This window comes from Petromyzon marinus, chromosome 11 (genome assembly GCF_048934315.1).
Source record: "Petromyzon marinus isolate PM22_M1 ecotype Great Lakes invasive population chromosome 11, UKy_Petmar_22M1.pri1.0, whole genome shotgun sequence".
Classification (NCBI taxonomy): Eukaryota; Metazoa; Chordata; class Hyperoartia; order Petromyzontiformes; family Petromyzontidae; genus Petromyzon; species Petromyzon marinus.
Genome location: NC_133677.1, coordinates 2468404 through 2490561, shown reverse-complemented (window position 1 = coordinate 2490561; position 22158 = coordinate 2468404). Strand labels below are relative to the sequence as shown.

The 22158-nt window shown below is 46.3% G+C and overlaps 2 protein-coding genes across 3 annotated transcripts in view; both read left to right on the top strand.

Annotated features, from left to right (window-relative positions):
- The first annotated feature begins 599 nt into the window (after window positions 1–599).
- LOC116941360 (uncharacterized) lies at window positions 600–8503 on the top strand. The gene is made up of 5 exons (XM_032952402.2): window positions 600–732; window positions 2029–2196; window positions 5128–5187; window positions 5749–5847; window positions 5976–8503. The coding sequence occupies exons 2-5, from the start codon at window positions 2034–2036 to the stop codon at window positions 6473–6475; spliced, it is 822 nt and encodes a 273-aa protein (XP_032808293.2). The 5' UTR covers window positions 600–732; window positions 2029–2033; the 3' UTR covers window positions 6476–8503.
- A 4971-nt stretch (window positions 8504–13474) lies between these two features.
- The window catches only part of LOC116941361 (ectonucleoside triphosphate diphosphohydrolase 8-like), a 54977-nt gene continuing 46293 nt past the window's right edge, over window positions 13475–22158 (top strand). The window contains exons 1-2 of one of the 2 annotated variants that reach the window (XM_032952403.2): window positions 13475–13799; window positions 17611–17887. In XM_032952403.2, the coding sequence (XP_032808294.2) occupies window positions 17680–17887 (208 nt within the window). In that variant the 5' untranslated portion in view covers window positions 13475–13799; window positions 17611–17679. The other variant, XM_032952406.2, reaches the window with a different exon arrangement.

The window sequence follows — 22158 nt, the reverse complement described above, 5'->3', positions numbered from 1 at the left end:
TTGATCAATAACAAAATAAAAATATACCATTGGCGACGTTTTAGGCAATAGCCCGTCTTTGTAGCACGTACCATGTATAGTTTGCCTTTTGAGGTCTAGTGTTATTGATAAATGTGTTGAGTTGTTGTTGTTAATAATTATTGTGCGCCACGGCCAATCCAACATCGCCAAATCATTAACTTCTATAAACAGGTCAGGCTACTCGAAGCGTGGATTACTTGTACTGCTCATAGATTGTGTATCTCCAAAAATGCTCCTCTGATGCTCTATAGTTGTCCAAGGAAATTATCTAAACTTTGCCGTTTACTCCTTTATACCCCTAAAGGTAAAAAAATATATATATAAATTCCACATCTTCTACATATATACTTCTACAAAACTAAAATGAATAAAATAAAACACAGACATTAAAAAAGGAACTCGAGTGACTTTTGGCCAGACGACATAACTATTGACTGTTGCATACATAACGCCCACATCGCAATTTGTCATATTACCGTACTTACCCTCTCGAGAACAATGGGATTTTCCTCTTCAACAGTACAGGGCTAACAACCTGAAGCATGACATTATGACTGCAGCTCTGAGTTAGTCCACGAGGGGGGCGGGGTGCGGGGTGGGATGTGGCGAGAGAGATATAAACCCTGATTCTGCACGCATCGGCCACATTCGGAGGACTTCGCAAGGGCTCGCAGACTCTCCTGCAAGACCTGTCAGAGTTCACTCGAGAAGGTAACGTTCTGAGCGGTGGTGGAAAACAACAACAAAAAACAACAGGTGCCCCATTGCCACGGCGAGGTTTTTGCCAACCGGTGTCCTGACGTTTACGAGGGCATTCTTAGTGGCTGGATAGCAATGCGTGGGCATTTTTGCAAGTCTGTTAATTGCGATACAATTGTATTGTTCGTTTAAACGGGAGACAGACCGTAACTTTAGGAGACTCCCAACATACGTACCACACGAATATATAAAATACATGGAAAGTACGTAAGAAATATTACAATTTATATTATTCCAAGTTTACGTTCATTGATGCTCTTAAAATATTTCATTTAGAAATCTAAATAATTTACACAGGTGTGGAATTCTGATTTAAAGTGGAAAATGTAAAGGAAAATATATTTTAATTTAAAGCTTTCGTGACTGCAGGGATTCATATTCTTCGTTCTTTCGGTAAAGTCACTTAGAAGGGAAACAATAAAATAATAAAAATATAAAACAATAAAATTCTCACTGTGAGAAATTCCCATGTGAGAAATTCTCACTGTGAGAAATTTTCACTGTGAGAATTTTATTGTTTTATATTTTATATTTTTATTATTTTATTGTTTCCCATCTACGTGACTTTACCGAAAATATATTTGCCCAGATTTGATTGTAAAAATATAAAACATTACAATTCTCACTGTGAGAATTTTATTGTTTTATATTTTTATTATTTTATTGTTTCCCTTCTACGTGACTTTACCGAAAATATATTTTGCCCAGATTTGATTGTAAATGTATAAATGGGTACATCCCAGCTGGTGGGGTGCTTCCACCTCTTCCAAGACATGTGTCCAGCACGGAACAGCAGAGCAATAAACCATCCAAGACTCTAAAGCAGTGGTTCTTCTTCCTGTTCTTCTTCACCTGGGGTGCACGCTGCCCCCCTGGGGGTGCGAGATGCCCTTTCTGGGCGTGCGAGACATGGCCAGATATTTTTAGAAGGTAAATCATCGAAACACAATTTAACTACGGGCACGTACGTACAACTACTTTGTTTGGTCAAACCCTCTATGTATTTATTAGCATTACACATGTTTTACGATTGAGAACCAAGGGAGTGCAAGGTTGCAGTAAAGGTTAAAAACCACTGCTCTCGAGGAAGAGTCCTGTTATAGCGGGGGACCCTTCTGGTAACAGTGGCGCGAGAAGGCAGTTGCAGGGCCGCACCTTTTAACCTTCTTATACCATCACGGTAGCTTCACGTGGCGGATTTTTTTTTTGTTCTCCTGGATGCCGTGGCGGGGCGTCTGCGTGCTCCAGGCGACATGAGGGGCCACCTGCAACTCGTGGCCGTGTTGGTGACGCTGCAGCTCGTCTTGTTGAGGGCACAGGCGACCGAGACGGCGACGAGTGAAAAGTGCGGGGGACTGCCGGGAATTCCCGGCACACACGGGCAGAACGGACAGGCCGGGCGGGACGGCAGAGACGGTGAGTGAGAGGATGCGACTCGTGAATTAAAAAAAAACATAAAACTAAGCATTTTTTTTTATTTGGCCAGGTAAGGCCCACTGAGCTACTTAGCTCTCGTTTTCAGAAGCGACGTAGCTCTCACAAATGATGGCTCAACGAAGTGGCTCATGACGTGGACATTTATAGCAGCCAAATACTCTAAACGCGTGATGTTGATTCTAAATATGGAGGGGAAAAACCGTAGGACCCGGAGAAAAATCCACCTGACCATGGAGAGAGAGACACGCAAACTCCAAATATACAGCAGGCGTCAGGGTCTGTCTGGATCTAACCCACGACCTCCCGTATACTAGGCGAGGTAGTTAACATCTCGCCACCGTGGCGCAGATGTTAATCTCCAAAAGCACGTGGAGGCGGCACTGGCACACCTTGACTGCGTTGGCACAGTGTTGTGGCACACATTCATTGGCCGGCTTTCTGTTCAATGGGACGGGGAGTCAATTGGGTTGACGCCCGATTGAATGATTTTTTTTAAAAAAGGCGTAAATACGAGAGGCGTTAAGATATCCAGACACCAAATAGACACAAATTACGAGACATCGTGTCTGCGCAACCCCATATTGTTGTGGTAAAAGAAAACGCAAATATGCTTTGAGAATGCATGCATTTGTTCTTGCATACAAAATCATACCGGGGGTGGCCACACAGAAGCCACGTGAATTACGCGAGGCTTGACATTATTTAGATATAGAGGTTGGCCATAAAGTCAGTCGTTTATTTTAACTATGGTATTTAAACATTGTAGTTATCTAGTCTTTATTAAATGTGTTTATTTTTTTATTATTAATCTTATTTTTATTCATCCTGTGGGGAATCCTCAAATCCGCCGTTGACAAAACTCTACCAAGAATCCTGAAGGAACTGAGCCAAAACATAGTCGATAAATTACTCTTTGTTTTTTTCGGTAAAGTCACGTATAAATAAGAAATAATAACATAATAGCGTACGACGTTTCGGTTGCAACACAAGCAGCCATCATCAGGTACAGAAGAGCTAAATTCATGAGAGAGGGGAAACATATAACCTCAGATGTATATACAGACACCCAAGTAGGGGGAACTAACACAGATACAACAGGGGACACAGAGAGAGAAGCATACCAGACAAACAGGGTTTAGCTTCTCTCTCTGTGTCCCCTGTTCTATCTGTGTTAGTTCCCCCTACTTGGGTGTCTGTATATACATCTGAGGTTATATGTTTCCCCTCTCTCATAAATTTAGCTCTTTTGTACCTGATGATGGCTGCTTGTGTTGCAACCGAAACGTCGTACGCTATTATGTTATTTTATTATTTCTCATTTATACGTGACTTTACCGAAAACAACAAAGAGTAATTCCTGCAGTCACGAAAGCTTCAAATCAAGTATATAGTCGATGAATGTTCCAAGATTACACCTGTAGTCTTTTTTTTTCAAATCCTTAATTAGTTTCAAAAGATAATTCACGTGTGCGAGAATGTTGATGGTCATGAACATTTTGTTCGTGTAAATGAAATAACCCTACGTGATTTGTCAATGTAAATATAATAACCCTGTGTGCCCTCACCTTTCGGCCCCTGTATTTCGATGCTGACGTCAACTGGTTCACCTTGCGAGAAGCTGCTTCTGTGAATCTCGCACACCACTCGACGAACTTGTCACCACTTATAGTATGAAAATTGCTCAAGTTGTAAATGTACCCCGAAAATTGTACCACAAAATTGTACTAAAATTGTAAATGTCGTGGTGTTTACTCTCCAACACACCGGTGTGAAGAAGCAGTAACTAATTGGCACGTTTTGTTTACGTACACAAATCTCACTAATTGGCTGTGTCGGGTGGTGGCGGGTTAACGACGCATTTATATTTACGCGATCTAACCCAAATAAAACCTTTTTTTATTATTATTAAAATCACTGAACGCTCCCAGCGAGTGGTCAGCGTAGGAGGAAGGGGAAGGGCGGGAGAGGGGTGCGACTGGAGAAGAGGGGCACTCCTCGTCAAAATCCACGTGGCAGTCACCTCCGATTCCAAACTCCCGCGAGATGACACTGCGGGGCAATCTCACACCGCACAAAAATTACAAAAAAAAATCCCCAACCGTGGAACGAGCCGCTCGGCTTTCACGACGACGACGAGGAACAGCAGCAGGCGGCCCTCGCCAGCGCACCTGTGCCACCCTCGGTGGGTTGAGACAGGAAAATAAATATTGCACGGTTACATTTGTATTAATGCAACAGAGGCAATGGTATTTCGTGCGTCCCAAAGGGTTTATTGAATCTCCTGGTAGAGGATACAGCAACGAGAGGACAACGTTCCGTCATGTTCCAGGCAAAGCTCGCGATGTTGTCGCCCGTGCGCCATTCTCTGCGTGCCAACTCGTTGACCGTTTAACAGACACGCACCCTCCTGCACACTTCATGATGCTAATTGCTCAACCATCTATTTTGTGTCACTGCGGCTTAATTAACTGCGGCGCAAATGCATCACGTGGCCTAATCGTTTTGATCATATTTTTTTGCAGCAGTGTTGAGACAAAAGTAAAAAAGAAAATGATATTATTGTGTAAGACAATATGTTCACGAGCTAAATGCAATTGTCAAGGTGTGCTGGCCACGACGAGAGGGCTTCAGGAGACAGCTCGTCTTGTTTTGCTATTCCTCCGTTGAAAGAGCCCAGGCTAAAGTGGTTACCACTTCAGTTGCGTGTCCACAGTCACACTGACTCTGGCTTGTCTTCAATGTTCCACTGATGAAGCAGATGTGCGCATCGGCCTGTGATGTTCCGAAACTGTTGATGGTTCCACCACCGGTGTCTTCGAGGAGGAATGTCAAAGCCAGGAGATGTGCGATGTTTGGGTCTTGAATGAAATGGACGTCATTAATTTGACTCTTTTCTGTGAAACCCCCCAGGACAACCCGGACAGAAGGGAGAACGGGGGGATGCTGGGAAAGGAGAATCAGGAATTCCTGGTACAGCACAACGCACAGTGTTTTAATGCTTATTTTTCTTTTTTAAAACCCCAATGTTTTAATTTTGGAAACATAAGATACCACTCTTGTCTTATTACAGTATATGTTTCTACTACGCAGATAACCCTCGATCATTATCCGCGGGTGGATTTATCCGTTTTTTATTAACCTTGCTTGTGAAAAAAACATCTATATTGCAAGATGTTTTACATTGCGCGCTGGTTGAATTATCATTCACTCCTTACTTGCTGAGGGCCAGTGACTCGTTGCCCACGTGACCGCAAACGTGCACGAGTAAACGAACCTCAATAAGCATTAAAAAAAACACCCACAGATGACAAATTCTAATGTTTCACGTCGATTCTACATAGGTAAACAATCATTACATATGTATAGCCTCATTCTTACAAATTCCTTGCATGGCATTTGTTTTGTTCCATCCGGGATTCCCCTTCTCATCCCATTACCCCGCGGATAACTCGAGCGTTGACTGCATGGTAACGTAATCATCGCCCGACGGAGATGCTCACTCGCTGTGAAACCCAACGCCTGTCATGGCAGGCTCCCCGGGACATCCAGGGCCCAAAGGCGAGCCGGGACCTGCGGGGCCACCAGGTCTATCCGGATTGGACGGGGAAAAGGGTGAAAGGGGAGAGCAAGGTGAGTGACTGCACATTTCTCACGAGGACAAATCGATGGCACGTGGGGACCACCACCTGCACTCCAAACACTTTGAGCAAGCGCGGCCAGCGAACTTTGCGTGACCCTATCCGAATCTAATTGGACAGGACCCAACGGGAAGGTTGGACCCGTGGGCACGATTGGGCCGCGAGGAAACCCCGGAGAGCCCGGTGCGAAGGGCGACAAGGGCGATACGCCCGCGATTAAGAAGTCAGCGTTCAGCGCCAAGGCGACCATCTCCAAGACGAAACCGCAGGGCGCGGGGGTCATCGTGTTCGACATCATCATATCCAACGACTTCGGCCACTACAACAAGGCGACCGGCAAGTTCACGTGCGTGCACGCGGGCCATTACTACTTCTCGTTCCAAGCTCCCTCTTCGGGTTCGCCCCTGCAAATCATCATCAAGGTCAGCGGCAGACAGGTGCTGAGCCTCTACGACCACTACACGGTTGCCGGGGGCTCGGACACCATGAGCGGAGGCACCGTGCTGCACCTGAACGCCGGGCAAGAGGTCTGGCTGGAGATGGCGTCGGGAAACGTCGGCTTGTTCATTGACTTTGCGCGTGACGCGGTGTTCACCGGTTTCCTTATATACGCCGATTGACCCCGAGGCACGGCACCGGTCTAGACGGCGTTTGACGTCCTCCTCTTGACGAGCTTGTTACACGGCAAAGCCCTACCAACCCCCTCCCCGATGTGCGCGCGCGCGCGCGCGTGTGCGTGTGTCGGAAACAGCTGGGCATGATGCCGTCCACGGCTGGCAGAGTGGACGATGCGTGCCCAAGCGCTCGCCTGTGCGATGCTCACGTCGTAAAATGTGCTTGTATTGCCTAGTTACCCTGACACCACCACCCACCACCACCGCCTTCCACTCCGAATCTGTCCCCGCTTCCATTCCCTGCACTCCGGGATACATAACGCCAGGGCTCGACAAGCAACGTCACAAGAAGGGACATTTTTGTTCGAATTCCGTGAAACAAAACAGGAATATTTTAAGAGCGGCAACGCATGTGAATGATGTCATGAAGCAGTCCTTAAAGAGCCCACGGGCTCACCGACCCCTGCAACATACCATACCCACAATCCCCATTCACTGATATCAAAGCATGGGGCGGATCACACGGAAGGGTAACGATGTATTATTATATGGCGAGGTGTTTATTGTATTTGTTTCCAAAATGACATCAGCGATTTGGTGGAAAAGCTCAAGCAAAGCGGACAACAAGGAGGAAAATGGAATATCTCTGACAGCCCCAAAATCATCCACCGAGGACACAACGCTCACGCGTGGATGCGTAGTGCACAGTGCGGCACCACGTCAGCGTGAGCCGGGAAGCATTCCGCGAAACCTTGGCAATTATTCCATAATAATATTAGTTGGCGCCAAGATGGCGAGATGGTAACTGGTAAACACGAGGTCGTGAGTTCAATGGTGACCCTGGCGCCTGTATATTTGGAGTTTATATTTGTTGATTTGAAGCTTTCGTGACTGCAGAAATCCATACTCGTTGGTGCTTTCGGTAAAGTCACGTAGGTAGAAAACTAATAGCGGTTGTCCCACCTGATGACGCTTGCTTGTGTTGCGATCGAAACGTGGTGATCTATTATTTTTCTACCTACGTGGCTTTACCGAAAGAACCAACGAGTATGAATATTTGTTCTCCCCCGTGATTGCGTGGATTTTTCTCCGGGTCCTCTCCACATTTAGAAACAACATTAGTTTAGAGTATTTGGCTGCTATACATTCCCACATGATACGCCACTTCGTTGGGCTATCATTTGTTGGCCAGGTCGCTTCTGAAAAAGAGCTACATAGCTCAGTGGGCCTCACCTGGTAAAAAAAAATAATTGTTTACATAGTAAAACATTCCAGGAGCATTCCGTTCATAGGTAAAGGTACAGCCCTGCAACTGCCTGCTTACACCAATAGAGGGACCTTTAGAGAGGCCCGACGCGAGCGTATTTTTGGCCTGCTCTTCCATGCTGGCCAGATGTATTTGCCGATGTGGGAGTACCCACGCTTTCGCCCACCACACTCTACCTGCCCATCATAGACTGCGGTGCACCCGTTTATACTGCGGGGGGGGGTTGGATAATCTAATAAACTTGCACCATTTCAACGCCGCAATGGGAGATAGAACAGCCGGACTGACGCATTGCGCGATAACCAGTGCACAATGGCAACATCGATACGTGCATAGCTAATTGGTCTGATTAAAACAAATATATGTAATTCCAAAGCCATATTACAGTACAGTATTAAGTATGCGGCAATGCTATGTATGTACGTGTTTACTTACTTTCGACTAGTTTGCACTATCCTAACGTAATAAGTTTGCCGAAAGAAAACAGATGTCAAATAGATCCTCTGATTCTTCAATGCCGGTGTAATGGTGCACTCTGTAGCTTTGCTAATTGCCACGTTGCTTGTGTGTGTCTTCACTCAATACAATTCCATAGAAATGCCTTTGCAAGCTCTTGCTTTTTTACACGTGTCAAAAAAAAGAATAAAATATATCCTCCTCCCCTCCCCACTTCTCCAAAAAAAAAGTTCCGCAGAATGAATCCCCTTTGGGGCTTTGCATTGCACACGAAGGATTGTGGGAATCAAATAAATGTGCTTCAATTATCACCGAGAGACGTCGCTGTGGTCACTGATTTGCATGCCAGTGTGCCGTGACACATTCCTTCACGGGGGCACTGCATTGTATGTACTATGTTGAACGTTTTTCGCACCCGTACGTAAGCCAATCGTGCTCATCGGCATTGAATCTCGTGAGCGTTGTAGACCTGAGTAGCCACACGAGGTAGCGGCACCCGTAGTCGTCAGGTACACGGTGAGAGGCGAGGCAAAACGTGATTGCTTCAACTCACACTGGCCAGAATGGTGAAGTATGGTCAAAACACAACGCAAAGAGCACGCTATGATGTCACAGTGCACAGAGGACGGAGTGATGTCACAGTCTCAACGTTGGGGAGAGGGGCCTCCAGCCCCCCCTCTCGCCCCCCTCCCCTTCCCCTCCGGCACAATGGAGCTGGATTTGCTGGTGGAGCTCACCCCATATGTAGTTTAAATGCATGCACGTTAGCGTTATGGTACGTGACCACGTTAACAATTACAAATGCACGGCCTACAATGGAGCAATTGTACAATGCAGTGCGAGTGGGGCAATTAACTCCCACCAAGACGATTTTTGTGGGTCACGATTCAATCCTGTTGTGTCAAGATTCAATTTAGCAATCTATTATTTTTACATTTTTGGTAAACAGTTAGCATCTCTCCGGGCTTAATGGATGGTTGTGACCCTCCTTAATGCCATCAGACCAGTCACGTGACTGTCCGGTGTGCAGGCGGTGTAACTGCACCGGGGCCCACGTGCTTCAGCAGCCCAGGTCCCGGGCTACGAAGAGGGGACAATCGGACAACTGGTCCCCATGCATTCCTTACCACAAATTAGGCGCACTCCAACCGTGCTACGCCACTGCTGCATTCCATGCAGCGTAATAATTAATGCGCTTGAGAATCCTTATGCATCGATTCATAATAACAATAATTGCTGTGTTGCATAGTTACAATGCAGACAATGTGGACTTGATGGAAGCGCGTGCGGTATCAACCACGAAACATCTCTGAGTGGCAAAGTCGTTCTCTTTCAGGAGCATATTGCTGAATAATGATTGCAGCTTGCTCACTTGCAGACTCTTTTGGTCTGCTAAAGTGTTGCACTTATCTCTCGTCCCCCGGGATAACACCCGTCCCCGACTCTCTGCTCAAAATTATTGGATTTGATGGGGGGTTTTTTTCTCTACACGAGTGTGTTGTGAAGGAGATTATTCGGCACGCACAATGCATTCCAATGTTCCATTCTAAGTTGTGTCATATCGTATGTTTGTTAAATTCCATTTGATATTCACAAAGCACACAAAGAGTGTTGTCGCTCTTCTGGTGAAGCGGAAGAGCTGCCATTCGAGACGGTACAAATCCCACACCAGGGTCTATGTAGTCTTACCAATGACAGCATCGTCATTCCTTTGGGAAGCAGTGATGTCTGTACCCACGTGCAAAACGGGCCTGTGTACAGGGCGGTCCAGGTGTCTTGTGACCCCACAATTAATTGACCCTTAATATTTTCCTTTGCATATTCATGTATGAGAATAGGTTTTCCACTTTTTTCCGACAACAAAACAGGTGTTAAGATGTTTAAACACCAAACTGAAACCTTTTACTTACAAGGAATCATGTCTGCATCAACTGCAAAAACATACTCTGATAGTATATGCATTGTCTTTGAAACTGATTGGTCCACACCAAAGACAGCTTTCTTTTGAGCCTAGTCTCTAAACGGTGTTAGACCAGAGGTCGAAGCTGTCTCTGGTGTGCACCAATCAGTTTCAAAAACAATGCATATATTATCAGTGTGTTTTTTGTTTGCATTCTGTCCACAAGTATTGTGGTTAATGCAGACATGATTCCTTGTAAAAGGTTTCAGTTTGGTGTTTTAGCATCTTAACACACCTGTTTTGTTACCAGAAAAAAGGGGAAAACCTATTCTCATATTTTGGTACTGGCAAAGGAGGTCCCATGATATTAATTTATGTTTAAATAAACATTTTCTATCATCATTATCACTGCCAGATGAGGGCTTCCCCAAGCTGTCGCCTTTAGCTGCCACTCAGTTGCTCGTCTCAACCACGGCGCGTACCGCCCCAGCCCAGTGGATGTTATCATTTGTCTACGGACACCGAAATATCCGGTCTCTCTCAATCGGTGTTGATTCCCATTTCTCTGTCTGTCTCTTTACGCGTCTCTTTCTCTCTCTCTCTATCTGTCTCTGCGTCTGCGTGTTTGTGCGCGTGTCTCTATCTCCCAAATGTATGTCTCTACGACCCCTCTTCCAGCTGAAAGTAAAAGAATAAGCACCACGAAGTGAGGCACGTCAGCAGTTAGTTCGTTAGTGACCTTTCTTTCACCAGGTGGGAACCCATCTAGATAACAAGTCTCTCTCAAAGAGTGATCTGGCTCAACAAGTGACGACATTAATACACTAAAGTCAAATAATGGGTATTGAATACCAGCCAAGCGAGAGAATGGACAAAAAAGCCAAAAGCTATCACAGGTGCTTGTCCGGATGAACATGTAAATGTCATCATGGGCTAAGGGTCACTGAGTTTTTTCACCTATTGAACCATATCCAAAGCTTACAGTGACTCATCTTCTCACCACTGTTCCGTACATTAGACCAGACCACAGTTAATTAAGCACGTGTCGTAAAAAAAAACGTATTCATACTATCCGGGTGAAATTCATCAACAGACACAATAACAAAATCAAAGCATCCCTCCAACCTGGACCAATCCAGCGATCACATTTCAACTCTTTCATGGGCAATCCAATTTCCAAAGAAACGCTGATGGGATTCAGGTGCATTCACTGCTTACGGTTGTTATTATTATAATTGCTCTTCTCGCGTTAACTAGCAGTTATAAATACTAATTGGAGTCGTGGAGCAAGGGCGCATAATTAGCAAGGCATGCAAGCGACGTGAATGATTATAATTCACTCGTCCTGGTGCTCATTACTGAGCACGGGGAGAAGCCGGGCGACAGGCTGCTTGGAAACTAAACGCGTGGGCAGAGGCCCCTAGCGGCCACTCTCGTGAGGAATTAAACAATATTTGGCAGTGGTAGCAAGGGCACAAATAACAAAACTGAACACGAAATATATAAAATACGTATTTATTTTTAGTTTAAGGCAGTATTATTGACAGACGTATTGCGTTGTTTTTCTTGCCAAAGGCGTCTTTTTCAAGACCTAATTCCGGCTTTCACAGTCAACGAAATAGCTGCGATGAGTCATTGCAGCAGCTGCTGCTGCTGTTGCAGATGATCAACATTGTCGTAAGATGGTGATGATGACGTTGGAAGTGATACATTGATTATTATGACGTATGTAATGATGATTATTGGCAATCTGGCAATGGTATGATGATCGGGGCGTAATTTATCATGGAATATTTTCCATGTCCCCCCCACCACCCCTGGAATCTGGGGAGTGGAGGTATTATTACACACTTTTATTATGACAAATGACACACTTATATTGAACTTGCTGTGTTTGTTTATATTATTTTAAATCTTTGACGCGAAATATCTTCGGATCTACGAAGCTAACGAACTGAAATTTTCAACACAGACTCGACTACGGGCGTGACAATTCAATATTTCATAATACTAAAAATAACTGGCCCAGGTGCCGCCCATCGTGGTCCTATTCGAATTTTTTTTTTTCTGAGCTCAGCCCTAGACTGCTCCGGTTGAAATTAAGCCATGTGGAGAAAATATTGATGTTGATGGTAAACTGATGGGTTCGCTGACGATCCCGTGATGACAAACTGATATTCATCATCATCATGATCATCATCAGCAGCCATGATCGATCCACAGCTGCTGATGCTGAAACTCTCTTTAATAATTCACCAGTTAACACGGTTTTTGTTCCTGGGTAGTGTTATTTTCTATCTAGATTTGAAGCTTGCACGATATTATTTTTCCGAGACCAAGGTACTCTGCAAACCTTCGGGCTACTATCAAAGGTTTGTTCATGAAGCCATCCAGATATATAAACATAGACATAACTTCAACCGAGAAGATGGATACAAATTGAGCAATCATTGGAAGGATGTTATTAACCAGGTAAAACCCTAACTGCTTTAAATTGATTTAAAGCTTTCGTGACTGCAGGGATTCGTATTCTTGGTTCTTTCGGTAAAGTCACGTATAATGGAAACAATAAAATAATAAAAATATAAAACAATAAAAGCAATAATTGTTCTATATTTTTATCATTTTATTGTTTAGGGGAAACAATTATTGTTTTATATTTTTATTATTTTATTGCTTCCCTTATACGTGACTTTACCGAAAGAACCAAGAATATGCTTTATAGTGGTTGTTGTCTATCAAATCTGCCGGGTCTATTTTTCCTAGTCAACTCCTCCCCCCCCCCCCCCCGCATTCGCAGCCCTCTCGGCCTCCTACTTCCAGCCCCCCCCCCTTCACCAGCCTCACGTCCCTCTCCGAGTGTCCACGAAACGCCCCCCCCCCTCTCTCCCCCTTGCCCCCCCCCTTTCTCACCTTTAACCTCTTACCACGGCTCTCTCTCCCACTTCAGCCAAAAAAACATCTTTCTTGCTGTGGGTTTTCCCACCTGATGATGATTGCTTGTGTTGCAATCGAAACGTCGTGATTTATTTTATACCTACGTGACTTTTACCGAAAGAACCAAAGAGTATGTTATTTTCTAATTGATTATGCCTCAAAAGAATAGAAAATGACTATTATCCCCCACAAACTTGCTTTTGTAACCAGGGCATTACGTGAAGGAATGACACAAATGCACACCACGTGTTTCTCATTGAAAATAGGTACATTTCAAAATATCAATATCCTGGTCACAAAAGCAAAGTGTCTGGGGCATAACAGCCATTTTCTGCACTTTTGAGGCATGAGCAATTAGGAAATAACACTTACTACCCAGGAACAAAAGAAACAATTTTTGTTACACACTGTTATCATCCACGCCGGAACTGACGTGCGGTGAACGTTTGTGAGTTGACATGCAGCAATTCACAGGGCCACGCGCGTCGCTCGCCTCTCATTGGCGACGGCAGCAGTCACCACCATCGCTGCCATACCCAGCCAGCTTGCCCCGAACTCTCCACTCATCCCAACAACTTGGAGCGACCACTTTAACAAACCAAACAGGAGAGACCACTGACGGCACAGCAGTATTCATTTACGAAAAGGGACCACCACTGCGTAAGCCGACGTATCATCCACGTGGAGCCAAGCCAGCACAGTCGCCGTCGCTCCCCTCCCGTCCAGGAGAGGTGTGATCCTGCGGTGGGGAATCTCTTGATGTCACCCGGGTAAGAGACTCGAACCGGTCAAGGGACGTCAAACCATCCATGATGAGGTCTCAGTGTCTTCGTATGCGCTCGTCACGACCCAAGGATGGCATTGAGTGTTGTGTGTGGAAGGAGCCCGCAGTGGAAGGACTGTACGTGTGTGTGTGGAAGTCAGTCCAATGTACCTTACCCCCGGCTCTGCGGCGATGCATTGAATAGCCGAGTGCTTCGTTTGCCGCCAGAGGGCGCTGCAGCAGAGAGGGAGGGGACGGCCTATCCCAGTGTTGCTTCACTCGTTTTCAGAGAGAGAGAGAGACGCGGAGGGGGTGGCAAGCCACTTTGGCCGATAAGACATCAGCGGTGTGTGAGGGCCGTGACACATTTGAAGCCATTGCGGGTTTGACAGCAGCACGATGGTGATGTTGATTGGGCGGTGTTGTCACTCTGTGTGCATGGTCCGGGGGGACCGCACGCTAGGAGCCTCACTTAAGGCCACCAGGGACCGCCAGTGGCCCACGTGGCCTCGTAATGAAGAACGCTGCCTCTGGCGTACATCCCCCCCCCTACACCCTACCAGCGTTATCTGACCATACTTCACCACGCAGGTCGGTGCGGGTTGGTGAAGGAGGCGTGGGAGCACGTCTAAGGCAACGTGTGTGGCACACTGCCCACAACGTAGCCCCCCACCGTACGTCCAAGGCAACGTGTGTGGCACACTGCCCACAACGTAGCCCCCCACCGCACGTGCAAGGCAACGTGTGTGGCACACTGCCCACAACGTAGCCCCCCACCGCACGTGCAAAGCAACGTGTGTGGCACACTGCCCACAACGTAGCCCCCCACCGCACGTGCAAAGCAACGTGTGTGGCACACTGCCCACAACGTAGCCCCCCACCGCACGTGCAAGGCAACGTGTGTGGAACACTGACCACAACTTAGCCCCCCACCGCACGTGCAAGGCAACGTGTGTGGCACACTGACCACAACGTAGCCCCCCACCGCACGTGCAAAGCAACGTGTGTGGCACACTGCCCACAACGTAGCCCCCCACCGCACGTGCAAGGCAACGTGTGTGGAACACTGCCCACAACGTAGCCCCCCACCGCACGTGCAAGGCAACGTGTGTGGCACACTGCCCACAACGTAGCCCCCCACTGCACGTGCAAGGCAACGTGTGTGGAACACTGACCACAACGTAGCCCCCCACTGCACGTGCAAGGCAACGTGTGTGGCACACTGCCCACAACGTAGCCCCCCACTGCACGTGCAAGGCAACGTGTGTGGAACACTGCCCACAACGTAGCCCCCCACTGCACGTGCAAGGCAACGTGTGTGGAACACTGCCCACAACGTAGCCCCCCACCGCACGTGCAAGACAACGTGTGTGGCACACTGCCCACAACGTAGCCCCCCACCGCACGTGCAAGACAACGTGTGTGGAACACTGCCCACAACGTAGCCCCCCACTGCACGTGCAAGGCAACGTGTGTGGCACACTGCCCACAACGTAGCCCCCCACCGCACGTGCAAGGCAACGTGTGTGGCACACTGCCCACAACGTAGCCCCCCACCGCACGTGCAAGGCAACGTGTGTGGCACACTGCCCACAACGTAGCCCCCCACTGCACGTGCAAGGCAACGTGTGTGGCACACTGCCCACAACTTAGCCCCCCACCGCACGTGCAAGGCAACGTGTGTGTGACACACTGCCCACAACGTAGCCCCCCACTGCACGTGCAAGGCAACGTGTGTGGCACACTGCCCACAACTTAGCCCCCCACTGCACGTGCAAGGCAACGTGTGTGGCACACTGACCACAACGTAGCCCCCCACTGCACGTGCAAGACAACGTGTGTGGCACACTGCCCACAACGTAGCCCCCCACCGCCGCCAGCAGCACCCTAAAGCAGCGCCTGCGCCGTGCGTGTCCCTTGCTCGCTCGGGACCCAAGGCGGCCAACACCACCACCACCACCACTATCCAGGCTAGGACCTGCTGAGCTTCCGATAACGTGTTGAGATCGGGCACGTTGCGGCGAGTGGTTTTGCCATGGGGGCGGGGGGCCCTTTTGGCCAATTTTAAAACGATGGGGAATTATCCAGGAGGCGGGCTTTGGTCGACGTTCTGGTCGGCTTCATCGTCCGGTTGTAGGGGAGGCGAGCTAGTTTGGTTCACTGAGGATGGAGGAGGGGGGGGGGCTTTGTGTAGGAGTCAAGGAAATTGCAGGAGAGGTGACGCTGAAGCTGCGTGGAGATTTTAGAATGCTGCAATGCACTGAAATGGTGGTCCAGATTTCTTGCGACCCCCCCCCCCCCAAATTAATTGACCCATATTTTTAATATATATATTTATTGTATTGCATTACACACCCATTGGTGTGCAATTTTTTGTTTAAGTTTTAGAGAATTAAATGGGGGCCACAAGACATTTGGACCACCTTGTACAGTAATCTCACGCACGGTAGGGGGTTTTTTTCTCCGGAAATTCCAGGTTCCTACCGCAAGCTCAACAAAACACATCAATGTAGAAACTCGTGAAATTAAAGGATTCTTGAGACGAGAAGAGTTGTTTACCTCGGTGAAGGGCATTATGGTATACCACGTAAATGTAATTAATAGCTTCAGGTTGACCTTGCGCTACGAGTGAAGGAACTGAACCTCATGTCCGTAATTATCTTGTTAACAATTATAATTTATCAAATTAAGTGATGTTCATTGGATTGGAAGTTGTGAGTAAAATTTATAAAATGGACACAATTGTGCGTTGATCTTTTGTCAAAAAGCATATCCTACTTGCCATCAGCGTACAAATGTACACACCCTGTGGAATAAAGTAATTTATAATGCAGTGAAGAAGTTTTAAGTTCAAATAAGCTGCGTGCGAATTCGATGAAATCGCAGATAGTCATGCAGGTACTCGGGACACAACTAAACGAAAAATTCCAATGGAGGCTCATTTGTCTCTGCTGGTAAGTTTAAATAAGACGGGATATTTTTTTTATTTTAAGTTGGGTCAATTCGCTTAATGTTGTAATGAACACCGTGTACAATGTGAAGGTGCATACATTGCATAGGCCAGAGAATACATGGGTACAACCTGTTGTACCAAAAGTTTAGCAGTACATACAGTACCAATTTCTTTCTATGCCAAATCAAAAATGAGGACAATGTGCTTGACCTACTCACGTGAATAGGTTATCACATCATTCACTTGTGTTTATAATGTTTACAACAAAATATTACCACTAAAGTTGTCCACATGTGGTACTGACAATTCAAATATTTGGACTTCACTTATCACAAGCACAGATGTGAGGAAGAGACGCTAATTCTTCCCTTCGGTGTGTGAATAAATGCTGTGGCCTTTTAACATTGACGTTGATTTATGATGAAAAATGTTCCGTTTTTTGGAGTTTGTAGAATGTTTTATCGAGGAAACGAAAACAGGACTTGTGCAAGGTAAACGATTTTCTGTCGCACTGCGGACGTTGAGTGTTCTCCAGTGTGTAGACTCTCTGGCAACTGTTTTGCAGTTTACATCTCTGCATTATTTCAAAACATAAAGTATCTAAAAACATTGAGGCTTCCTCGATTAATAAACAATGTATATGCGTGTGTATCTTCTGCTCACTCTGAGAACGAGGTGGGGACTGCTGCTGAACCTGGAACCCGCCACAAAATACCTGATGGGTATTGTCATTGAACACTATTCCTGCAACTCTGTATGAGTAATCGAGTGGCGGTGAAGAGGATGGAGGAGTTTTCCATTGTGCCACGTGTGCGTGTCTCCAGCTGATTGACTAATCGCCGTGTGCTACACCTTGCTTCCCCAGTGGCTGCGGTTGCCGCGACCAGAAGTCCCGCCAGGCAGAAAAGCTCAGCACCCACAGTCCAATCTCCCGATGATCGCTGCCTCGGCATTGGACGAGGCGACCCCACAGACCTTCCACGATGCCTCTGCTCGAGCAGATGATGACCGCGTGGACGGGGAGCACGGGGACATTCCGCTCGATGATCTTTCGGCGACATCCTCCAAACAGGAGTTGGAGACGTATGATGATGAGCTGCTGGTGGCAAGACCCTATGAGCTCTTCATCACTCTGCTTACAGGTGAGGTGTAGCCACCGTGACTCTCTCAGTGACGAAGGCCTGTGCCAGGTGGTTATGCGACCAGCGGTATCATCATTAACAGAAGCCATGATCAATCCGCTGCCGCATGAAAGTCTCTCCAAGCCGTCACCATTTCCCACGCGGAAGTTTTTATTCAATTGAAACGAGCAGCCCGCACGTCCTATGGACGTTTCCGTCCTTACATCCGTCCCTCCAGCCAGCAAAACTTTTCATCTTATATAGTGTATGACAGTATGATATGATGGTGTATCCCCCCAAGTCGCAGTAGAGGGTGAGTGGGGGGGTCGGGGGGAGGTGTGACGTCAGCACGACGCACTCACCCGACTCAACGCATTGGGATGCGGGTGACATCACTACCGAGCACCCACAGTTGCACGCCAGCCCGCCAGGCAGGCAGACAGGAATCCAGGCAGGAAGCCAGCCAGCCGGCAAAACTTTACGTATAACACTGTATAGTACGAGTACAATATCGGCGTGCAGTTGATTATTTTACCCAGTTCTCTTTTAAAGAGTCCGTACAGATCTGGATTTATTGAGCTCGGCTGCTATGCATTACCATGGTAGAACCGAGTATAACAATCACGTTTAAAAGTTAAGATCAGAGCACCAATCGTCCAGGCTAATGAGGGGAGGGAAGGCCCAAATAAGCAAACATGTATTCATTGTTTATCTTCGTGAAATGGGTGTGAAGGCTTAGGAGGGAATTATGTATGCACGTTCAACTTCTTTCACACCGTACGTCGCCAACCGTTCTACATGGCAAAGTAGAAACATTAAAGACGGGGGGTAAAATACTGAAACACTCAACATGCTGCACACACTGTTGGATATACAAATGTGTTGTATGTTTCACTTAATTTTTTAAAGTAAGCAGTCACACTATTTTTATTAAATTGATTGGCTTTCCTTTTCCAGTTTTTCAACAATTTCAAGTTTTACTTGAACAGTTAATTTAATTTGCCACCATGTGTGCGATGACGTGGGTAGTGGGATCGACTAATAATAGAACCAGCGTGCACGCAAAAGGTATGCATTAGCGTGGAATGCCCAATTTTATATCTATAGACCTCTTACTTTTCTCGCAAGCACGGTTACTCCACAACCCAGATAACTTTTGATTATCCGTGGTAAGGTTAACGATATACACAAGTGGGTTGCATGCGATCATGAACACTGTATTATGCGCTACGCTGATTAAACACGCTTCGTTATGAGTGTGGTTAGCCAGCACTGCTCTAGATTTCTCGGGCAGGTGATACATTATTATTGTTATTAGCCGAGTAGTTTAAATCATCCGGGGACAAAATGTATCACCTACACAGAAACGTAGGTCCATGGCACCTACGTATAGTGTACGTCATTGAGAACTTGTATGACTGAAAATCAGCTGTGTGTCACATTAGTTCCATACGTACAAGTGCCAGAGCCTCTGAGCAGTGCTGTCGGCTGGCCATGAGATCGGGACCCCTTCCTCTCCCGAGTAGGTGTTGAATAATCATTTAGCATGGTGGGGCAGAGCAGCCGAGCTAAATAAATCCAGACTCTGCACTGTTTCACTGTACTACTTTATATCATTGTCATCGCGGAATGTTTTCGCTTGATACAACTTTAAATTCCAAACTCTTAGTCAATAAAACGTGAAGTGAATTTGTCAAACTGTACGTTTTTTTAATTTGAAAGCAAAGGTTTTTTTTAAATTATACTGCGAGCACAATGTATAATTGCAAAGTTCTAGAAAATAAACTTACACGGTACAGCGGAAATGCCTCTTATCCGCCCTGATGTTGATGGAGGGGGGGGGGACTGTGTGTGGATTCTGTTAACGGTCTCAAATTATTTCCTTTTATTCACAAACAGCTGCTAAATAGAGATGATAGGATAAATAGAGATCTGAGGATGAATTGTTCTCCACTTTCAGTTCACTCTTCCTATGTGCATAAAGGATTATTTTAGCACTGCCCAGTGGACCACTTCTTTGGATAAGTACAGATAATAGGTACAGTTAAAGAGCGGGCAATCGGGATTTTTGCATATTTATTTGTGGGGGGCACAGATAATTATCGAGTGGCTTCGATGCACGTGCCTCCTTTACAAATCAATCCGGCACCTCCGATTGGCACGGTTGGCCTACGTACAGCGTCGCGAAAGAAGTTCAACATAGTACGTGCACAGTGTCTGCAATGACAGCGATCCGCTTTAGAAGAGTGTAGAGGTCAATGTTAGGGTCACAGGGTGAGTGAGGCTTGAGCAGTGTCCACGTTACTGCGTGGATCAAAGAGGTGAACTCTCAAGACAAGATGGAAAGCAACCTGCTGCCCCCTTTGAATGTACGCGAATACAGAAGGTGCTAGGAATTTCATGAAAGGGCAAGAGAACTATGGGAGTTTGGAATAGCGTGTGGCAAAGTATTTTGGATGTAAACAGGAAGAAGGGCTTTGTGGTAAGCGCGATGCGCATCCGTGCGGGATTGGAGGACGGAATGTCACCGATGAGGGGGCCGCTGGAGTGGTATCCACAGGTCCGGCGACCATCGGGAAAAAAGAGACACCACAAGCCAGCTGGTTGAGATACAATGAGAGCAGAGGTCAAGTTTTGTTGTCGACCATTGCAAAAGCTATAGAGGTAGCGATGGCGAGGTCGTCGCGGATGGCCTCTTGAACTTGATATAATAGTGGTCCATTAAAAATGTCCACGTTTAAGTAAGGATCCGGTGAGCACTCTCATGCCTAAAATGGTTGATTTGTGGCGTGGTGCATTTTTATTTTAAATGAGCCGTGTGGAAGGGTGGCAACCGAAAAGGTATACGAATATAAAAATGTAAGATTCGGTTGAAATAAGTTTCCTGACAAACTGCTTGTTTCATTTTTTTACAGCAAAATCTATGTTGAAACTCTATAACAATGGTGATAACGTCATGTGGTAAATGATTCGTTTTGTCGTTCGGCAATGCCACGCTGGTCACAAAAACATTTCGATATGGAAAGCCGTAGAACGCTTGTGGGTCCATTGAAACATTTGCCAGCGTAAACCCCACGGGGCGTGTAATCTGGGATAAACAATCACTGTTATTGTTTGACATTGGTAAGCCCCCCAATCACTCCAACATCGTCATTTGCACTTGGCTATTTACTTTACTTTTAAAGTATGCATAGTTCAGAAGCTTTGTTTTATTTTTATTTCTAAGGCCCTTCATTATTGCTCCATGAAAACTCGTAAAATAAACACCGTATTGTGTAATCTAGATTTGAAGCTTTCGTGACTGCAGGAATCCATACTCTTTGGTTCTTTCGGTAAAGTCACGTAGGTATAAAATATTTTATGTAGTTATTGTAAATTTCACTTTGCCAACTGATTTACTACAGTTGTATTGCAGTACAGGACCTTGATGTGTCCCTTGTAAAGTTTAATTCCTGCAATTTACTTACACTCTAATACTATAAGTGCAAGCCTACATACTTGTTTTTCCTTTTTACAAATACACTTTTTTTACCGCGTTCTGCTTGTATACACATCACACGTAATGACTGTGTTAAGATTTATTTATTTTGGGGTGGGACATAGGTACAGCATTCGTAATGACAGGTGGCCGATTTCAATGTCAAAGCAGCTGGCAGTTGACTGAATGGAAAGCAACCTGTGTGAAGTGAAACTGGAAAATCGCTTCCACCCTTGCCTGACGTCAGTCGGTCTTTCTTGCTTGCAAGGCGATGATGGTTCCTCTCGCCTGATGACACGTGTCATCCTGGGTGAGCAATCGCCACCGAGAAACACAGAGTGATGGTGAAAATGTGTAGCTTGCTCTGGGGAATGGAAGACTTCTCTGCTTGTCGCGACTTGTTTGCCAGAGCTGCCCTCCATTAGACGTTCGTATGATATATGATATACCGCTTAACTGCATTCGAACACTGTGTTCATAGGCTAACAGCAGGGAGTGGGTGAGTCTCCTTATTTATTTTTCCCCTGGTCCCAAACGTTTAGCTAGCTGGGATGACAAAATCACTCGGCGTTTAAGAGTTCGTGGCTTTACCGTTCGTGTCGTTGATGCGCCTGAAGCTGTAGTGGAGGCTGAGAGTTTGTCTCGTACCGTACTTGTGAATGAAACGCCGAGAGTCATGAGTTATGAAAAGGAACATGAAAGTGCTGACCAACGCAAGACGGAGCCGTTCATGTTGACAAATGGGACTCCCTCTCATTGCACCAATAAACGTAAGTGCACCCGTTTTGACAGTCACTCGGGTATTTGGAGTAAA

Bases quoted from the DNA above. Each gene is read 5' to 3' on its own strand.
- LOC116941360 (XM_032952402.2), top strand. From the start codon at position 2,034: ATGAGGGGCCACCTGCAACTCGTGGCCGTGTTGGTGACGCTGCAGCTC. The intron at 2,197-5,127 runs GTGAGTGAGAGG...GAAACCCCCCAG, and splicing joins CGGGCGGGACGGCAGAGACG to GACAACCCGGACAGAAGGGA. The intron at 5,848-5,975 runs GTGAGTGACTGC...CTAATTGGACAG, and splicing joins GGGTGAAAGGGGAGAGCAAG to GACCCAACGGGAAGGTTGGA.